Below are 17,468 nucleotides of genomic sequence, written 5' to 3'. Positions count from 1 at the left end.
GACTGCGATTCAGACGATCAACAATTTATTCGGAACAATGCAACGCGTTTCACGGGCCATACATCCCGCTTCCTCAGGCAAAATACACAGTATCTGTATTATATCAGCAAGCTCGGCGCCTCGGCACCTCTCCCCACCTGCCTATACAGTGGTTGTCTATTGGTAACCCTGGTTTGTAAGTATAATTTTAACTTCTCATTTATTTTGTTGTCCCCAAGACGAATTACACTATTGGGGCTCTTGGTGTCCCTCTGCTTTATAATTGAAATGGTGTAATAAGTGGGACAAATGGGCAAATAAAATACATGGGTTTTAATTACGGTACCGTGTATTAATTTCAAACTATAATGGCCAAAAACTGAGAAATAATGTTTTCCTTTTCTTTCTTAAAATTCTTGTTAAAATGGATTTAGAATAAATAAATTCTTTGCAAAATGGATCACCAAAAGAAAGCTTAATTGGTGGCGGAAAAAACGAGATATGGATCAATTCATTGTGATGAGTAGTGGTAAAGTTATTGGCAAATGAATGGGAGGTGAAAGTTGCTCAGATGCAAAAAAAAAAAAAAAAACAACCATGTGGGCTTAAGTGGTTAAAGAAAATCGGTAATGTAAAAATAAACCCTCTGGGGGATACTTACCGTACCTCGGGAGGGAGAAGCCTCTGGATCCAAACGAGGTTTCCCTCGGCAGGAATAGCCGAACCCAATCGGATCCGCTCTACTGCGCGGGCTTGAGTCCTTTGCGCCTGCGCAGTAGAGCTGATACGATTGGGATTGGCTATTTCCGCCTTAACCCAAACGGAGAGCCGTTAGTGTGCCTGCGCAGGATTGCGGTGAGGTGAATATATCATTGCTTGTCTGGAGAGGTTTGGGGGGAGCCAGTGCTGGATTCCCTGCAGCTACAGGGGAAGTGGAAGCCTCATTGGGACCATGAGGCTTCCCCCTCCCAAGGTAAGTATCCCCCAGAGGGCTTTTTTTTTTTTTTTTTTTTTTAGTACGGGTTCTTTTTGATTTTTAACCTGCATGTTATTTTGTTACTAGCACCTGTTTGTTATAATTGTTTAATCATTTACTGGACCAAATGCATGCAAGATCAGCATTTTGTGTGCAAGCGTGTTTGAGAAAATTGCTGTTTTAAAGGAAACGTGTAGTTACACCATATATTGATTTTAATTTTTTTTTTTTTTTTTTATGCACAGTTCAAAATTAATAACTAAAAGAAGTTTATTACATTTTATTTGAAAGGATTCGTTTCACAGCAAATTTGTCACAAATGCCTAAGCTTTTGCAGAGACCATGATTAATGTATAAAGTGTAGCCGACCCAAGCAAAGCTAATTAAGGCAAGCACAGAGGTATGCTCATGCTGAATCCACATACTTCTGTGTGTTGTCTGTTCCTCATCTCGTATCTCCACGACCTTAGCTAAAAGTCACATGTTTTCAAGGAGTGATTACGAGGAGCTGGGGGCAATGAGGAGAGGAATGGACAACACACACAGGTATTTGGATCCAGCAGAAGCATACCTCTGTGCTTTGTTAGGTATATTTGCCTCAGGCTAGGTATACTTTAATCAGGTGGGTGGGGAATGGGGTGAAGCTGGGCTAGTGCTAAAGTCCTATTTTACATAAACACATTTTGGGCTCATTCACACTGTTGCACTGCCAGTTTTGACGCAACGCACATTGTGCACGATGCATATGGCAACATGAGTCCATAGACTTTCATGTTACCACTCACACTACAGATGTGCGTTCCCATCATTTGAATGCATCTGGGGACATTTTATCGCACAATGCACAAGCTACCAGATGAGTACAGCTGCCGACGTCTGTGCTTAGCGCACCCCGACATGCGTTGGCCGTGCGATAGCAACGCATGCATGAAATCATGTTCGTGCATGCATTGTGTAGTGCGAATGAGCCCTTTGTCTTTTGCAAAGTGTTGTTTCCAGGTTTTACAACTTTTCTTGGTGCCTTCATGGAGATCCTTGTTGGCTTTTCATCAGAGTAGTTATTTAGTGGTCTGTATTAACTAGAAAGTGATGTGCAGTGAGAATGTGGCAATTGTACACCGAGGGGAACATCACACAGAGCTGCCAGATTTTTAAATCAGCTTTGTAAGTCTTCAGGGCTGTTTTGTCAATTTTGATGCTTCAGGCAAGGCAACTATTGCTACACCCCTGTCTTAACATCCCCGGCGGTAAGCCCGACCTACGCTCAGGCTAGCCGCCGGAGAGGATCACGTGGCTCCCGGAGGATTTTTTTAAAATAAAATTTGCATACTATGGTTAAGCTAGCAATGCCCCCCAAGTCCCTTCGCTCTCTCCCGATCCCCCACGATCGCCGACGTTATACGTAACTCCCAGAGATCCTGCGATGACGCAGCCTCCCATTCAGCTCCAGGCTTCGCTATGGGGAGGATCGGGACTGCGCATGACGTCGATGACGTCATGTCCGATCCTCGCCATAGTGACAAGTGAAGCTGCGGCTCTCGCGGGATCGCGGAGGGGTAAATATTGCCGGCAGCGATCGGGGGGATCAGAGGTGCGGTGGGGCTTGGGGCACATGGTTAGCTAGCAAAGTGCTAGCTAATCCATAAACATATTTTATTAAAAAAAATCCCCCCACGCACACAGCCTCTGAAACTGTGTACTGCCAGGGAGGTTAATGGAACTAGCAGTTGTTTATGAAAATTCCACAAAACACAATGTGCTAAGAACAGCTCTGTGGTGCCCCTTCCTGTTGCTGTTACCTCAGGCATGTGCCTGTTTTGTCTCTGCCTAAAAACAGCCCTGTACGTACTGCTAAGGTTCCTGTGGACCTCTGGAATAGCTCTAGCAAGAGGAAGTGCATTTGCTAAAACAGGATGTAGAAGATGCTTCCACATATTTTATTTCACAGTACCTTATCTATTTGGATGGGGGATGGGGGGGGGGGGGAGGGGGGGGTGAAGTATCAGTAGACGAAGTTTAGTTACTTATCCCTAACTGCTACACTGCATGTGTGTTTTCTTTGACTGCAATACAAAATATTGTGTTTCTTTCATAATATTTAATCCTGACGACCATCCCTGTAACTCCACTTTTTCTTTCTGCCAGGCCGCTATGCAGAAGACATATTTGGGGAGTTGTTTACCGAGGCAAGCCTTTTTGCTCATCGTGTGGGAACACTGGGTGAGAGAGTGGAGAGGCTGCAGGTCAAAGTGACTCAACTTGATCCGAAAGAGGAAGAGGGTATGTTGAATGGAAATAGATATGGTAGAGGTAAACTAAAGGCTTGTTCTGCATGTAACCTTTTGGAAGGATTGCCATGCTTAAAGTGTGAAGCCATACTAAAACGTGCTGTAATGATCAGTGGTTTTTAAGACTGGCATTGCCATTTTGTGATTGCATTTTGTTTTTTGTTTCCAGTTTCTCTACAGGGCATAAATATGAGAAAAGCATTTCACAGCAATACCATGCAAGATCAGCAACTCTTTGTACGCAATTCTCTCTCAGTTCCTGTCTGTGAAACCTATATCACATGCAATATGCCACCACCGCTCAACATACTGTCACCATACAGGTAGAATAGCTTATATAAACTTGATAAATTTGCTGCTGCCCTTTTTAGTAAAATAAGCAGAGTCCTAGACCATTTCTTATGAGCTTTTTTTTTTTAAAAGGAACCAGAGATGTCAGACCTATGGAAGCTGCCATAATTATTTCCTTTTAAACAATACCAGTTACCTGGCATTCCTGCTGATCTTTCTGGTCAGGGTCTAAATCACACACCTGAAACCAGCATTTAGCTAATCTTGTCAGATTTGTCATAGACCTCTGATCTGTGTGCTTGTCCAAGGTTTATGGCGAAAAGTAAGAGACAATAGATCAGCAGGACATCCAGGCAATGTGTATTGCTTAAAGAACAAGCGACACCCATGCTAACCTTGTAATAAATAACACATATATAAGTAGATAAATACTACTTCTACTTACATAACAGATGTATTGTGCTATCCACGAAATGATTCTTGTGAATTTTACAAAGGAAAAGCAGAAAATCCTAATCTAGACAGTGGCCATCTTGCCAAGCTAATGCTGACATCATATCCTCCCTGACTCTTGTTTCTCCCTGTCAGGAACCGGCCCGCGGCACGCCTGCGTATACGGTTCCCGACTGCGGGTTTGACCTGATTGAGAGGGGAAGCAGCCTTAGTCAAGCTAAAACAAGGCTGGGACCCCTCAGAACACCTCTCACTGCCACCACTAGCGGTTCGCTAGACACTTCCACTCTGCTGTCGAGTCCTCAGCGCGCACTCCGCGTTTTCGTATTTGGGTCAGCTTTGCGCTTAGGCCAAATACGGGAACGCCACGCACCCACACACACACACAGTTGCAATCTTACACTGTCGTGAAGCAAAGACCCACTAACAGTCGTTCCGTACGATACTGTTAGCCACTCTGCTGTCGCTACTCGCACTGGCGTTGTTCGTACGTTGGGTCAGCTGCGTGCTTAGGCCAACGTATGACAAACGCCCCCACACACAATGCAATTACAATTTAATACGGTAGTGTTGCTCAAGCGTACAATTAGGCATGAACTTATACACGGTTACACTTCAGTCTCTTCTAGGCTATGAGTGTTAGTTTAGTACGGCAGAAGTCAAACTTATTAAATAATAATGTAATATTCTAGAAAAACATAGAACAATGCAGAACGAAGATCATAGGGTTTGAGACAGCACCCATGTATAGAAGAAGGTGTGCCCAAGCAGTCGGCCCTCCACACCACCAGAGCCGTCACATGCCAAGAAAGGATCTTGCAGGCATCACCACTGTATTCACAGCTTCTTTTATTGATCACATCAGACTTGTGCAGAAGATACAACGACAGACCGCTGTTTCGAGCAGTGTAGCTCTTTATCAAGTTGTCAAAACTGCATAAACTCAGCATATAACATACAAGCTTATATAATGTCCATAGACCAATCACAAGTGTAACATCGAAATTCTCCAATCAGAGAACGCCCTGTCAGAGGTGGACCTGATGGGAAACTGAAAGGAGAGGAAAAAACCTCCCATTTTTGTACAAAAAACATCCCCATAAAGAATGCTCACATACAATATACAGTATATATATAAAAAGCTGTAGCGCTACTTACACCCCTACAAATATCGCCACTGGTGTCAGCTACCTCCTTCGTAACAGGCTAAAAAGCCTGTATACATAACTGGCCAATCAGCAGGCCGCGTCTCGAAAGGATCCGCCTCTCTGTCAAAACGTTGTACGGACGGGAAAAAAACCCGTCCCTGCTGCAGCACCGCCGACCAATCAGAGTGCCAAGCGTCACATGACGCTCTCTCATGACGTATGCGGACATACGTCCGCATAGTCATGTGCCTCTGAACCAAGGGAGAATCCGCCTCTATACGGAAGTAAACAAAGTGTAGCGTATGGCATGGGCGGTCTACACCGCCGCCACTCAACGCCAATAAACCTCCTCCTGGTTGCCATAGAACAGCGTCCAGTAGGCCAAATGAATGCTATAACGTGGATCCTAAATACAGCACAATGTTGGTACGCATAGGCCCCCCATGTGCTGCATCCAGATACACATATTAACATGTAGCTGACAGCAATGGGGATTATATCATAAAATATTCTTTATTGAAAAAAGTTTAAAATAAAACCACCTAAAACCAATTCAGATCAAAGTAATTTCAATTATACATTTATATCAGATTAAATCTACCAATGAATTCCCCACAAAAACACCTGGATAGTTAACCTACAGAGAAAGAGAGATCATAATCCAAATTGAGTCCCCCCGTCCCCAATACCCCCAATTTTCGAATCCAATGGGCTTCCCGTCTAGATAATTCTTTCTCCCTGTCTCGCCCTCCCCCCCCACCCCAAGGGTACCCCATCTATAATTTGTACCTTCAATTGAGAAACACTATGTCCCGCCTCAACGAAATGTCTCGCTACAACATGTGTAGTGTCCTTTGTCCTAATTGTCGATTTGTGCGCCGACAGACGCACCTTAAGTTGCTTAGTGGTCTTACCCACATATGCAAGGCCACATGGACACTTCAACAGGTAGACGACAAAAGTGGAATTGCAATTAAAGTGTTCTTTAATATGAAAAGTTGTCCCCTTAGATGGATGTCTAAAAGTGTCACCCCTGATAATAAAACTACAGAGGTGGCAATTTAAGCATGGGTATGTGCCTTTCTTGCCCTCCCTGGGTTTACCCATAGGGGGCCTAGTGTGTACCAATTTATCCCGGATGGTAGGGGCCCTTTTATAAGAGAGAAGAGGGGGGTAACGAAACTCAGGGACACGGGGAAATGCTTCCCTCAACAGGTGCCAATGTTTACGAATAACCTTCCCAATCTTGGGACTACATGTATTAAACATTGATACAAAAGGGAGGCGAGGGCATCCACTTTTGGCCCTCCTCGACCCTCCCCTATCTTGTAGAGTATGTATGGGGTAACCTCTGGACTTGAATTTGTTCTTCATCTTCCCCAATTGTTGGTGTTGTGTCTGCTCATCGGTAACAATTCTGGATACCCGTTTAAATTGGCTTCCTGGTATAGAATTTTTTATTTGTTGTGGATGGAAACTAGAATAGTGTAAAATCGAGTTCCTGTCCGTGGACTTTGTATACAGATCTGTGCCTAACCGTGTACCATCTTTAAAAACGATGGTATCCAAAAAAGAGACCCTCACTGGATCTATATGAGCCGTCAATCTGATGGTAGGACACCGTTCTCTCAATACAGAGAGGAACTCATCAAGGGTCGAACGTGGCCCCGCCCATAGACAAAAAATATCGTCTATGTACCTCCACCAGCACTTAGCGTGCTGGCGGAAAAGTACATCCGAATAAACAAAAGTAATTTCAAACAAACCCATAAAAAGGTTTGCATAGGCCGGAGCCACGTTCGACCCCATCGCGGTCCCCCTCTGTTGTACATAGAAATTCTCCTCAAACTTGAAATAGTTACAATGAAGTACTACTCTCAACAGATCAACCAGAAAACCACGTTGTTCCTTTGTCAAATCCAATTGTGTCATTATGTACCAGTCGATCGCCTCCACACCTCCATCATGTGGGATGGAGGTGTAGAGGCTCTCCACATCCAATGTTACCAGTAAGGTATTTTCGTCAAGACCATCAATACAATACAGTTTCTCCAGGAAACTAGACGTATCTTTAACGTATGAGTCTAACTGGACTACCAAGGGTTGGAGCATTTTATCTAGAAACTGCGCCAGTGGCACGAAAATTGAGTCCACACCGGACACAATAGGTCGGCCCGGCGGGGACTCAAGATTCTTGTGAATCTTAGGCAGTGTGTAGAAGCAGGGGGTAACCGGATGTTCTTTAATCAAAAATTTAGACAACTTCTCATCAATAATCCCACTCATAAATGCTGCTTCAACCAATATTAATTCGGGACTGTATACCAGGAAGTGGATCACTTTCAACCCTCTTATATACATCACTCTGCCCCAATTGCCCTAGTATCTCGTTCCTATAATAGTGCACATCCAACACAACTATTGCCCCGCCCTTATCCGCGGGGCGAATCACTATGTCAGTTCTAGTTTGTAAATCATGTAATGCTTTTAATTCTCCCTTGGTAAGATTATACCTGACATTGTCCCGTGTAGACTCCTGTTCGATGATCTTAATGTCCTCTTCAACCTTAGAGACAAACAAATCCACCAATGCATTGGCAGGGGGCATAAAGGTGCTTTTTGAACGTAATCCTGTAGAGGACAAAGTCAATCTGTCCGTCTGTTCGTTTGCCGGCAAAGTAGGTAAAGTGCTAAAGAAGGCCTTCAGCCTAATGTTCCTGAAGAACCTATACAGTTCCTGTTCCAAAAGGAAAAAATTAGGGCAATTAGTGGGACTGAAAGACAGTCCATAATTCAAGACTTTCACTTCAAGTTCCGATAAACTCTGGCCAGAGATATTGACAACTAGGGTCTGGGCGCTTGGTCCTTCCTCTGCCGTAAGGTCATCTGATTGTTCCGACCTTGATGTCCTCTTTTGTTGGAGCCTTTGCTGTTGGCGGTGATATCGCTTCCCGCCTCTACGTTTCCTCCTCCTGCAGGGGAGGTATCCCTCGACTCCAAAAAATCACTTTCCGAGGAATTAGGACCAGAATTCCCTGAACCAGGTCTGCCACCCCTAGGTCCTCTTGGTCGTCCTCTAAAGCGTCTCGAATTAGCTGGAACCATCCTTTGCCATGAGTAGACGTAGCCAGATTGGTAATCAGATGCATCTCGATTAAACTTTGATCTTTTAATTTCCTCCACTGATTTAGTATAGGATTCCAATTTCTTATCAAGGGTATCAACAAAGTTTATATATTCATCGTCAGTAAGAAGGGACCTCAATTGTCTCGAGATTTCAACACTCTTCACTTCTAAGGCTGGAAGCTCATGATGGATCCTGTTAATAGTGTGTAACATCGCATCAAAGGAAGCTTTATTAAAGATACGCTCCCATATGGAACAGAAGTTCGTGTCCTTAGTAAACAGTTGCGGGGCCACCTGGGCCCTAATAGACCGGGGGATTCTTCTATTCCGACAGTATTCTGTCAAAGTTCGAGCATGTAGATCCAAATCGATCTTTTGTTTCTTAAGGCTTTCCAGTTCCCTTTTAAGTGGTTTGACATCTGGTTTCTGTAAAAAAGTCATTTCTCCATCGGTCAACGCAAGTATCCTTGTGGCTTGCTCATCAGTAAATGAAAAGACATCAGAAACGGTGTCCGTTTTGTTTTCTCCCATGGTGCTCATGTCTCTACACTGCTCGAAACAGCGGTCTGTCGTTGTATCTTCTGCACAAGTCTGATGTGATCAATAAAAGAAGCTGTGAATACAGTGGTGGTGCCTGCAAGATCCTTTCTTGGCATGTGACGGCTCTGGTGGTGTGGAGGGCCGACTGCTTGGGCACACCTTCTTCTATACATGGGTGCTGTCTCAAACCCTATGATCTTCGACTGATTTACACCACAAAGAGACATGAGCACCATGGGAGAAAACAAAACGGACACCGTTTCTGATGTCTTTTCATTTACTGATGAGCAAGCCACAAGGATACTTGCGTTGACCGATGGAGAAATGACTTTTTTACAGAAACCAGATGTCAAACCACTTAAAAGGGAACTGGAAAGCCTTAAGAAACAAAAGATCGATTTGGATCTACATGCTCGAACTTTGACAGAATACTGTCGGAATAGAAGAATCCCCCGGTCTATTAGGGCCCAGGTGGCCCCGCAACTGTTTACTAAGGACACGAACTTCTGTTCCATATGGGAGCGTATCTTTAATAAAGCTTCCTTTGATGCGATGTTACACACTATTAACAGGATCCATCATGAGCTTCCAGCCTTAGAAGTGAAGAGTGTTGAAATCTCGAGACAATTGAGGTCCCTTCTTACTGACGATGAATATATAAACTTTGTTGATACCCTTGATAAGAAATTGGAATCCTATACTAAATCAGTGGAGGAAATTAAAAGATCAAAGTTTAATCGAGATGCATCTGATTACCAATCTGGCTACGTCTACTCATGGCAAAGGATGGTTCCAGCTAATTCGAGACGCTTTAGAGGACGACCAAGAGGACCTAGGGGTGGCAGACCTGGTTCAGGGAATTCTGGTCCTAATTCCTCGGAAAGTGATTTTTTGGAGTCGAGGGATACCTCCCCTGCAGGAGGAGGAAACGTAGAGGCGGGAAGCGATATCACCGCCAACAGCAAAGGCTCCAACAAAAGAGGACATCAAGGTCGGAACAATCAGATGACCTTACGGCAGAGGAAGGACCAAGCGCCCAGACCCTAGTTGTCAATATCTCTGGCCAGAGTTTATCGGAACTTGAAGTGAAAGTCTTGAATTATGGACTGTCTTTCAGTCCCACTAATTGCCCTAATTTTTTCCTTTTGGAACAGGAACTGTATAGGTTCTTCAGGAACATTAGGCTGAAGGCCTTCTTTAGCACTTTACCTACTTTGCCGGCAAACGAACAGACGGACAGATTGACTTTGTCCTCTACAGGATTACGTTCAAAAAGCACCTTTATGCCCCCTGCCAATGCATTGGTGGATTTGTTTGTCTCTAAGGTTGAAGAGGACATTAAGATCATCGAACAGGAGTCTACACGGGACAATGTCAGGTATAATCTTACCAAGGGAGAATTAAAAGCATTACATGATTTACAAACTAGAACTGACATAGTGATTCGCCCCGCGGATAAGGGCGGGGCAATAGTTGTGTTGGATGTGCACTATTATAGGAACGAGATACTAGGGCAATTGGGGCAGAGTGATGTATATAAGAGGGTTGAAAGTGATCCACTTCCTGGTATACAGTCCCGAATTAAAATATTGGTTGAAGCAGCATTTATGAGTGGGATTATTGATGAGAAGTTGTCTAAATTTTTGATTAAAGAACATCCGGTTACCCCCTGCTTCTACACACTGCCTAAGATTCACAAGAATCTTGAGTCCCCGCCGGGCCGACCTATTGTGTCCGGTGTGGACTCAATTTTCGTGCCACTGGCGCAGTTTCTAGATAAAATGCTCCAACCCTTGGTAGTCCAGTTAGACTCATACGTTAAAGATACGTCTAGTTTCCTGGAGAAACTATTGTATTGATGGTCTTGACGAAAATACCTTACTGGTAACATTGGATGTGGAGAGCCTCTACACCTCCATCCCACATGATGGAGGTGTGGAGGCGATCGACTGGTACATAATGACACAATTGGATTTGACAAAGGAACAACGTGGTTTTCTGGTTGATCTGTTGAGAGTAGTACTTCATTGTAACTATTTCAAGTTTGAGGAGAATTTCTATGTACAACAGAGGGGGACCGCGATGGGGTCGAACGTGGCTCCGGCCTATGCAAACCTTTTTATGGGTTTGTTTGAAATTACTTTTGTTTATTCGGATGTACTTTTCCGCCAGCACGCTAAGTGCTGGTGGAGGTACATAGACGATATTTTTTGTCTATGGGCGGGGCCACGTTCGACCCTTGATGAGTTCCTCTCTGTATTGAGAGAACGGTGTCCTACCATCAGATTGACGGCTCATATAGATCCAGTGAGGGTCTCTTTTTTGGATACCATCGTTTTTAAAGATGGTACACGGTTAGGCACAGATCTGTATACAAAGTCCACGGACAGGAACTCTATTTTACACTATTCTAGTTTCCATCCACAACAAATAAAAAATTCTATACCAGGAAGCCAATTTAAACGGGTATCCAGAATTGTTACCGATGAGCAGACACAACACCAACAATTGGGGAAGATGAAGAACAAATTCAAGTCCAGAGGTTACCCCATACATACTCTACAAGATAGGGGAGGGTCGAGGAGGGCCAAAAGTGGATGCCCTCGCCTCCCTTTTGTATCAATGTTTAATACATGTAGTCCCAAGATTGGGAAGGTTATTCGTAAACATTGGCACCTGTTGAGGGAAGCATTTCCCCGTGTCCCTGAGTTTCGTTACCCCCCTCTTCTCCCTTATAAAAGGGCCCCTACCATCCGGGATAAATTGGTACACACTAGGCCCCCTATGGGTAAACCCAGGGAGGGCAAGAAAGGCACATACCCATGCTTAAATTGCCACCTCTGTAGTTTTATTATCAGGGGTGACACTTTTAGACATCCATCTAAGGGGACAACTTTTCATATTAAAGAACACTTTAATTGCAATTCCACTTTTGTCGTCTACCTGTTGAAGTGTCCATGTGGCCTTGCATATGTGGGTAAGACCACTAAGCAACTTAAGGTGCGTCTGTCGGCGCACAAATCGACAATTAGGACAAAGGACACTACACATGTTGTAGCGAGACATTTCGTTGAGGCGGGACATAGTGTTTCTCAATTGAAGGTACAAATTATAGATGGGGTACCCTTGGGGTGGGGGGGAGGGCGAGACAGGGAGAAAGAATTATCTAGACGGGAAGCCCATTGGATTCGAAAATTGGGGGTATTGGGGACGGGGGGACTCAATTTGGATTATGATCTCTCTTTCTCTGTAGGTTAACTATCCAGGTGTTTTTGTGGGGAATTCATTGGTAGATTTAATCTGATATAAATGTATCATTGAAATTACTTTGATCTGAATTGGTTTTAGGTGGTTTTATTTTAAACTTTTTTCAATAAAGAATATTTTATGATATAATCCCCATTGCTGTCAGCTACATGTTAATATGTGTATCTGGATGCAGCACATGGGGGGCCTATGCGTACCAACATTGTGCTGTATTTAGGATCCACGTTATAGCATTCATTTGGCCTACTGGACGCTGTTCTATGGCAACCAGGAGGAGGTTTATTGGCGTTGAGTGGCGGCGGTGTAGACCGCCCATGCCATACGCTACACTTTGTTTACTTCCGTATAGAGGCGGATTCTCCCTTGGTTCAGAGGCACATGACTATGCGGACGTATGTCCGCATACGTCATGAGAGAGCGTCATGTGACGCTTGGCACTCTGATTGGTCGGCGGTGCTGCAGCAGGGACGGGTTTTTTTCCCGTCCGTACAACGTTTTGACAGAGAGGCGGATCCTTTCGAGACGCGGCCTGCTGATTGGCCAGTTATGTATACAGGCTTTTTAGCCTGTTACGAAGGAGGTAGCTGACACCAGTGGCGATATTTGTAGGGGTGTAAGTAGCGCTACAGCTTTTTATATATATACTGTATATTGTATGTGAGCATTCTTTATGGGGATGTTTTTTGTACAAAAATGGGAGGTTTTTTCCTCTCCTTTCAGTTTCCCATCAGGTCCACCTCTGACAGGGCGTTCTCTGATTGGAGAATTTCGATGTTACACTTGTGATTGGTCTATGGACATTATATAAGCTTGTATGTTATATGCTGAGTTTATGCAGTTTTGACAACTTGATAAAGAGCTACACTGCTCGAAACAGCGGTCTGTCGTATCTTCTGCACAAGTCTGATGTGATCAATAAAAGAAGCTGTGAATACAGTGGTGGTGCCTGCAAGATCCTTTCTTAGAACAATGCAGAACTTAATATATACAAAAAGATTACAAAAAACAAAGTAAAAATGTTACAAGATAAAAGTTCCAAAAATAAGAGGTTACAAAGATAACACACACGGATATTTGCGTAAAAATAAACGGGGGAAAAAAGAACGTTACCAGCTTAGGTTTGAACGTTGTTTGATGGGAGGATGCCGTTTCGACCAGGAGTCGCGATCCTCCCTAGCTATTCGCTACCTCCGAGAGAAGATACCGGTGGCTGTCCTGGGCCAGCTTAAATAGTCCGAAGTGTCCCCTGGGGCATTTAATGTCCTGCCCCCAGGAACTAATGCAGTTTCCCCGTTTGTGACATCACCGAACGCTTGTCATAATCTTTCTTGTGATATGCAAACTTCAAAGGGGTTCCTGTTTTAGCTTCTTGAAGTTTGCAGAATTCAATAGGTGAGATTGTATCCTATCAGACATCAAAAAGCTTCCTCCACATTATTTCCTTGGTTAAAGTGTATTTTCGCACATACATGAAAAGATGGCCTTTTGGTTACAGGTAGCAGTTTGCCTGTATTTGCCTGTAGACAGACGCAGACAATCACACCTGGGACAGTAGATCAAAAGTGACTGCTAGTGGCTTAATGAGCTGCTTCCTTGCCTATTGAAGGTGACTGGTCGTATTCACTGAAGACCTCTTTAGATGCAAATGTAGGTCTAGTGACCCACCCACACAAATACATGAACAGTCCATGAATCTAGCCTGCATCTCTACACCTTTGACATACCACAGCAGATATAAAAATGGGAAAATGAAAATATATTACTGTATTATCCTTAACAGCATCAGCACCCCAATATATCACCACACTAGCCCCCCCCCCCCTTCCCCTTCCTTCTCTTGCTCATTGTTTATTCATTAGCTGCCCTCCTCCCAGAGTCTTTTTTTCTTTTCTTTTTTTTTTTTCTTTTTTTTTTGTACACATCCAATCACTGAGTCACCTCAGCCTTGCTTGTAAACACAAGTGATCAGCTAGGCAGGGAAATAAATGGAAGAGGAAGAATATATTATAGATAATAAGAACTCCCAGAATTCAACTGTTTGGCACTAGAGCCAGTGCTCCTAAAGTAACGTTTTTAATGCAGGAATAGCATCTTTATCACTAAATACACTCAGACCAGTTGCTGTTGAAATTTGATTTTTTTTTATGGTGACAATACCGCTTTAAAAGGTAATAAACATGTTAGCCTCCATATCCCTCTCGCCTCGGTTCCCTTTAAATTCCAAACCTAGATTAATTGTTAGTTTGTAAAACATATACAGTAGGTAGTGTGTGTTGCATTGTCAGAAATAAATCATTACAAATTGCGTAATACATAAGTAGATGCTGATTTGTAATAAATAGTTTGATTAACCACCGTCCTGGTTTGATTTCAACATTCTTGCCTTTCTTTCTTTTTACAGGGATGATGGGAAGGAGGCCCTGAAGTTTTACACAGACCCATCTTATTTCTTTGATCTTTGGAAAGAAAAAATGTTGCAGGACACGAAGGATATAATGAAAGAGAGACGCAGACATAAGGTGAGAACAAGAAGGCTCAGGTGATATCACTGCTTGGGGTTTTAAGTATTGATGTAGTTTCAAAGGATGCCTCTAGTCAAGGGTATCCATGAAGTTGGGGTTGCTGGAACAACACAATACCTTATACTCTGAAGCTCTGCAGTAAAAATCCAGTGCTGTCTGTGCTCAGCTTTTGACAAAAATTCTTTCTCTTGAATAAAACCCGTTGATGCCTGCATCTAGGGCCAGCTACAGCAATGCAGGTTCAGTACTTGAAATGATTGCTTGTTTTTTTTGACACACACAGAAGCTTGGTATACACCAAGAGCAGTCAGATGCGCAAAACAAGCTCCAACTACAGAAATATCTTTTATTAAATTACTCTGTATATTTATACCTGCTACTGAGGTCGGTCAACCAGCAAGTTCTTTTCTATGGAGGGGGAGGGCTACAGTGAACAGGGTTGTACTTCGCTTAGAAAATTGAACCAATCACATTAATTTTGCAAAAGCTCAGGCTAGGAGTTTGGGATAGGTGTACACTTATCACTTGATCTGACCATTAAAGCTCCATACCCAGGCTAGATAAAACTAGGCAGCCGATGACAACCGCCTTTGCCGAGAATCCAGTGTGCCGACTTGTCTTGACCAGCATCCTCTGAGAGCACTGTTCTCCCCTCCCACCACGTGACACATTGCCTAGCCTACAGGCTAGCAACACTTCTGTCAGCCTCGGCCCTGAAATGTTGACCAAGAAGTCGGATGCTGATCCTTGCTGGGTGACATGCATCACGCATGTGTACAGACCTTAACGGTTGGATCAGGTCATATTTATCTAATTATCTCTTAAGTATGTCAAAAGGATCCTTAAACACATTTTGTTAGAATCCACTAATTGGTATGTGAACTCAGAAAAAAAGGCCTGTATGCGACTTAAAGCAGTTCTCTGGGGGGAAAGGGTTTGAAAATAAAAACACACTTACCTGGGGCTTCTACCGGCCCCCTGTAGCTGTAATGTCCCATGCCATCCTCCGATACGCCGCTCCCCGCCTCCGGCCTTGGTCTAACGCGGCATCTCATCCAACTGCGGCTGTGCGCATGCTCGCTCCTGTGTCATTGGAAGCTTACTGTGCAGACGCAGTTAAAGAAAACTTCGTACTGCGCCTGCGCAGTAAGCTCCCGATGACGTGAGCGGGAGTGTGTATTCATCTTGTTAGACGAATAATTGCCCGGTGCCAACGGCGGGCAATGGGTAATTGGAGGAGGACGGTGCGGGACATGACCGCTACAGGGGGCTGATAGAAGCCTTTTTAAGTATGCATAAAATACAAAACCCATACCTTGGGGGAGCAGCATATAGTCCAAAAGTGTAACTGGTATTTACAGTAGCTAGGCATACAAATGTACAGTATAAAATGAATAGGGACCATACTGAGTACATGATAAAAGATGTATTTAAATCTGTACCCCAATATAAGAGAAGTACTGATATTAACATTAGACACACAGGAGGGACAGGAAGCACAAACCATGTTTCATTTGCGGTACATGAAAAGTGCAAAAGTTGTATTTTTCAAGTCTAGGGATAATCAATGAGATGCAAATAATTCCGAGTTGATGCAGCATTATGCAAATTCTTTCTGCAGATATATGCGAATTGAAAATGGACCAGTTATATTAAATCTTGGTGGGTCTTGAGGGTCCATTTTCAAGCTGCATAAATTTGCGTACAGTTTTTAAATCCTTCATCAACTCAGAATTATTTGCATCTCAATGTTATGCACTTTTTAGAGGGAGTTTTCCTCCCCAAAGAGCTTTTTTTTTTTTTTTTTTTTTTTTTTTTTATGAACTTTGTATAAAAGATTAGTTCAGTGGCATCTCCCAGCACTGCTGTTTGTTTTGGGAACTTGTCGTTTTTAATGCTGATACAAACTATCATTATTGATGAAATGGTGTGCTTGTACATCTGCCCAGAAGCTGTATGGATTTTTGGATTTGGAATGGTACCACAGCTATGAAGGGGTTATGCCTACACTAGTATTGTCATCCTAGAGTAGAGGTGTAGGCCCGCTAGCACATTCATTGAGCAAGGAGAGTCTTGATTGCACAGTGTGTGTGTAGGAGAGCTAGGATTGTCTGTGTATGATGATTTTAAGGAGTGTCTTGGAACTTGTGGGGGGTATACATAAGCTTATTTAAAAGGGTATAGGGTTTGTGAGAGCAAATTGTGTTATTGTGTTGTGGAGAAAGTAAGAACTAGTGCCCACCATTGGAGTACTAATGAACACTCAAACACAGACTCGCTATACTCCCTAGCCACACAGAGGCGATCAATTCAGGACATGGTCACTGCCCCTACAGCTACAAGTCAGAGGTATTCATTTACAAAACTATGCATGAGTCTGTGTAGTCACATATGCCAATGAAGAGCCTCCTCCAGATCATTGTTTTCCTACTTCTAGCCCCATAAAATGCACAATGCTGCAAGTAAACCTGCTATACTTTAAAGTGTATCTAAGGCAAACCTTGGGTGGAAAACACATACTTGCCTAAGAAGTCCTGCTGATCTGGGTCACGCTCCTCTGCATGCATGAGAGCGGTCGTACTGCGCCTAAGGGAGTACGGCCGCGCATGTACAGTAAACTAGTGTATGGAATCTGCTTGTCTAGAGCTGCACAGATGCCTTTTTCATTTTCTGGAGCAGATTGCCCAAACAGGAGGGTTACTTTAGTGGTCCAGCACGCTGGATCAATACTCAACATTGGGAGATACCGCTACTGATGACAGATATTTACCCCAAAAAATGCGAACTGTCTTCTCAAGCATCAAAAGCAGAGCATCTGTACCTAACTTTAGAAATGTCTAGACAAATCTATGCATAATATACAAATATAGTAAAGTAG

General features: G+C 43.5%; 1 protein-coding gene across 1 annotated transcript in view; it reads left to right on the top strand.

The window, feature by feature from the left end:
• The window catches only part of WASF2 (WASP family member 2), a 73,266-nt gene that overhangs the window by 38,640 nt on the left and 17,158 nt on the right, over positions 1–17,468 (top strand). Inside the window, exons 3-5 of the mRNA XM_068269255.1 lie at positions 3,101–3,235; positions 3,413–3,566; positions 14,470–14,587. Coding sequence (XP_068125356.1) covers positions 3,101–3,235; positions 3,413–3,566; positions 14,470–14,587 — 407 coding nt within the window. The remainder of the gene's footprint in view (positions 1–3,100; positions 3,236–3,412; positions 3,567–14,469; positions 14,588–17,468) is intronic.

Source organism: Hyperolius riggenbachi, chromosome 2 (assembly GCF_040937935.1).
Source record: "Hyperolius riggenbachi isolate aHypRig1 chromosome 2, aHypRig1.pri, whole genome shotgun sequence".
Lineage (NCBI taxonomy): Eukaryota > Metazoa > Chordata > Amphibia > Anura > Hyperoliidae > Hyperolius > Hyperolius riggenbachi.
The sequence above is the reverse complement of the archived record's forward strand: the minus strand, read 5'-3'. Positions and strand labels throughout refer to the sequence as shown.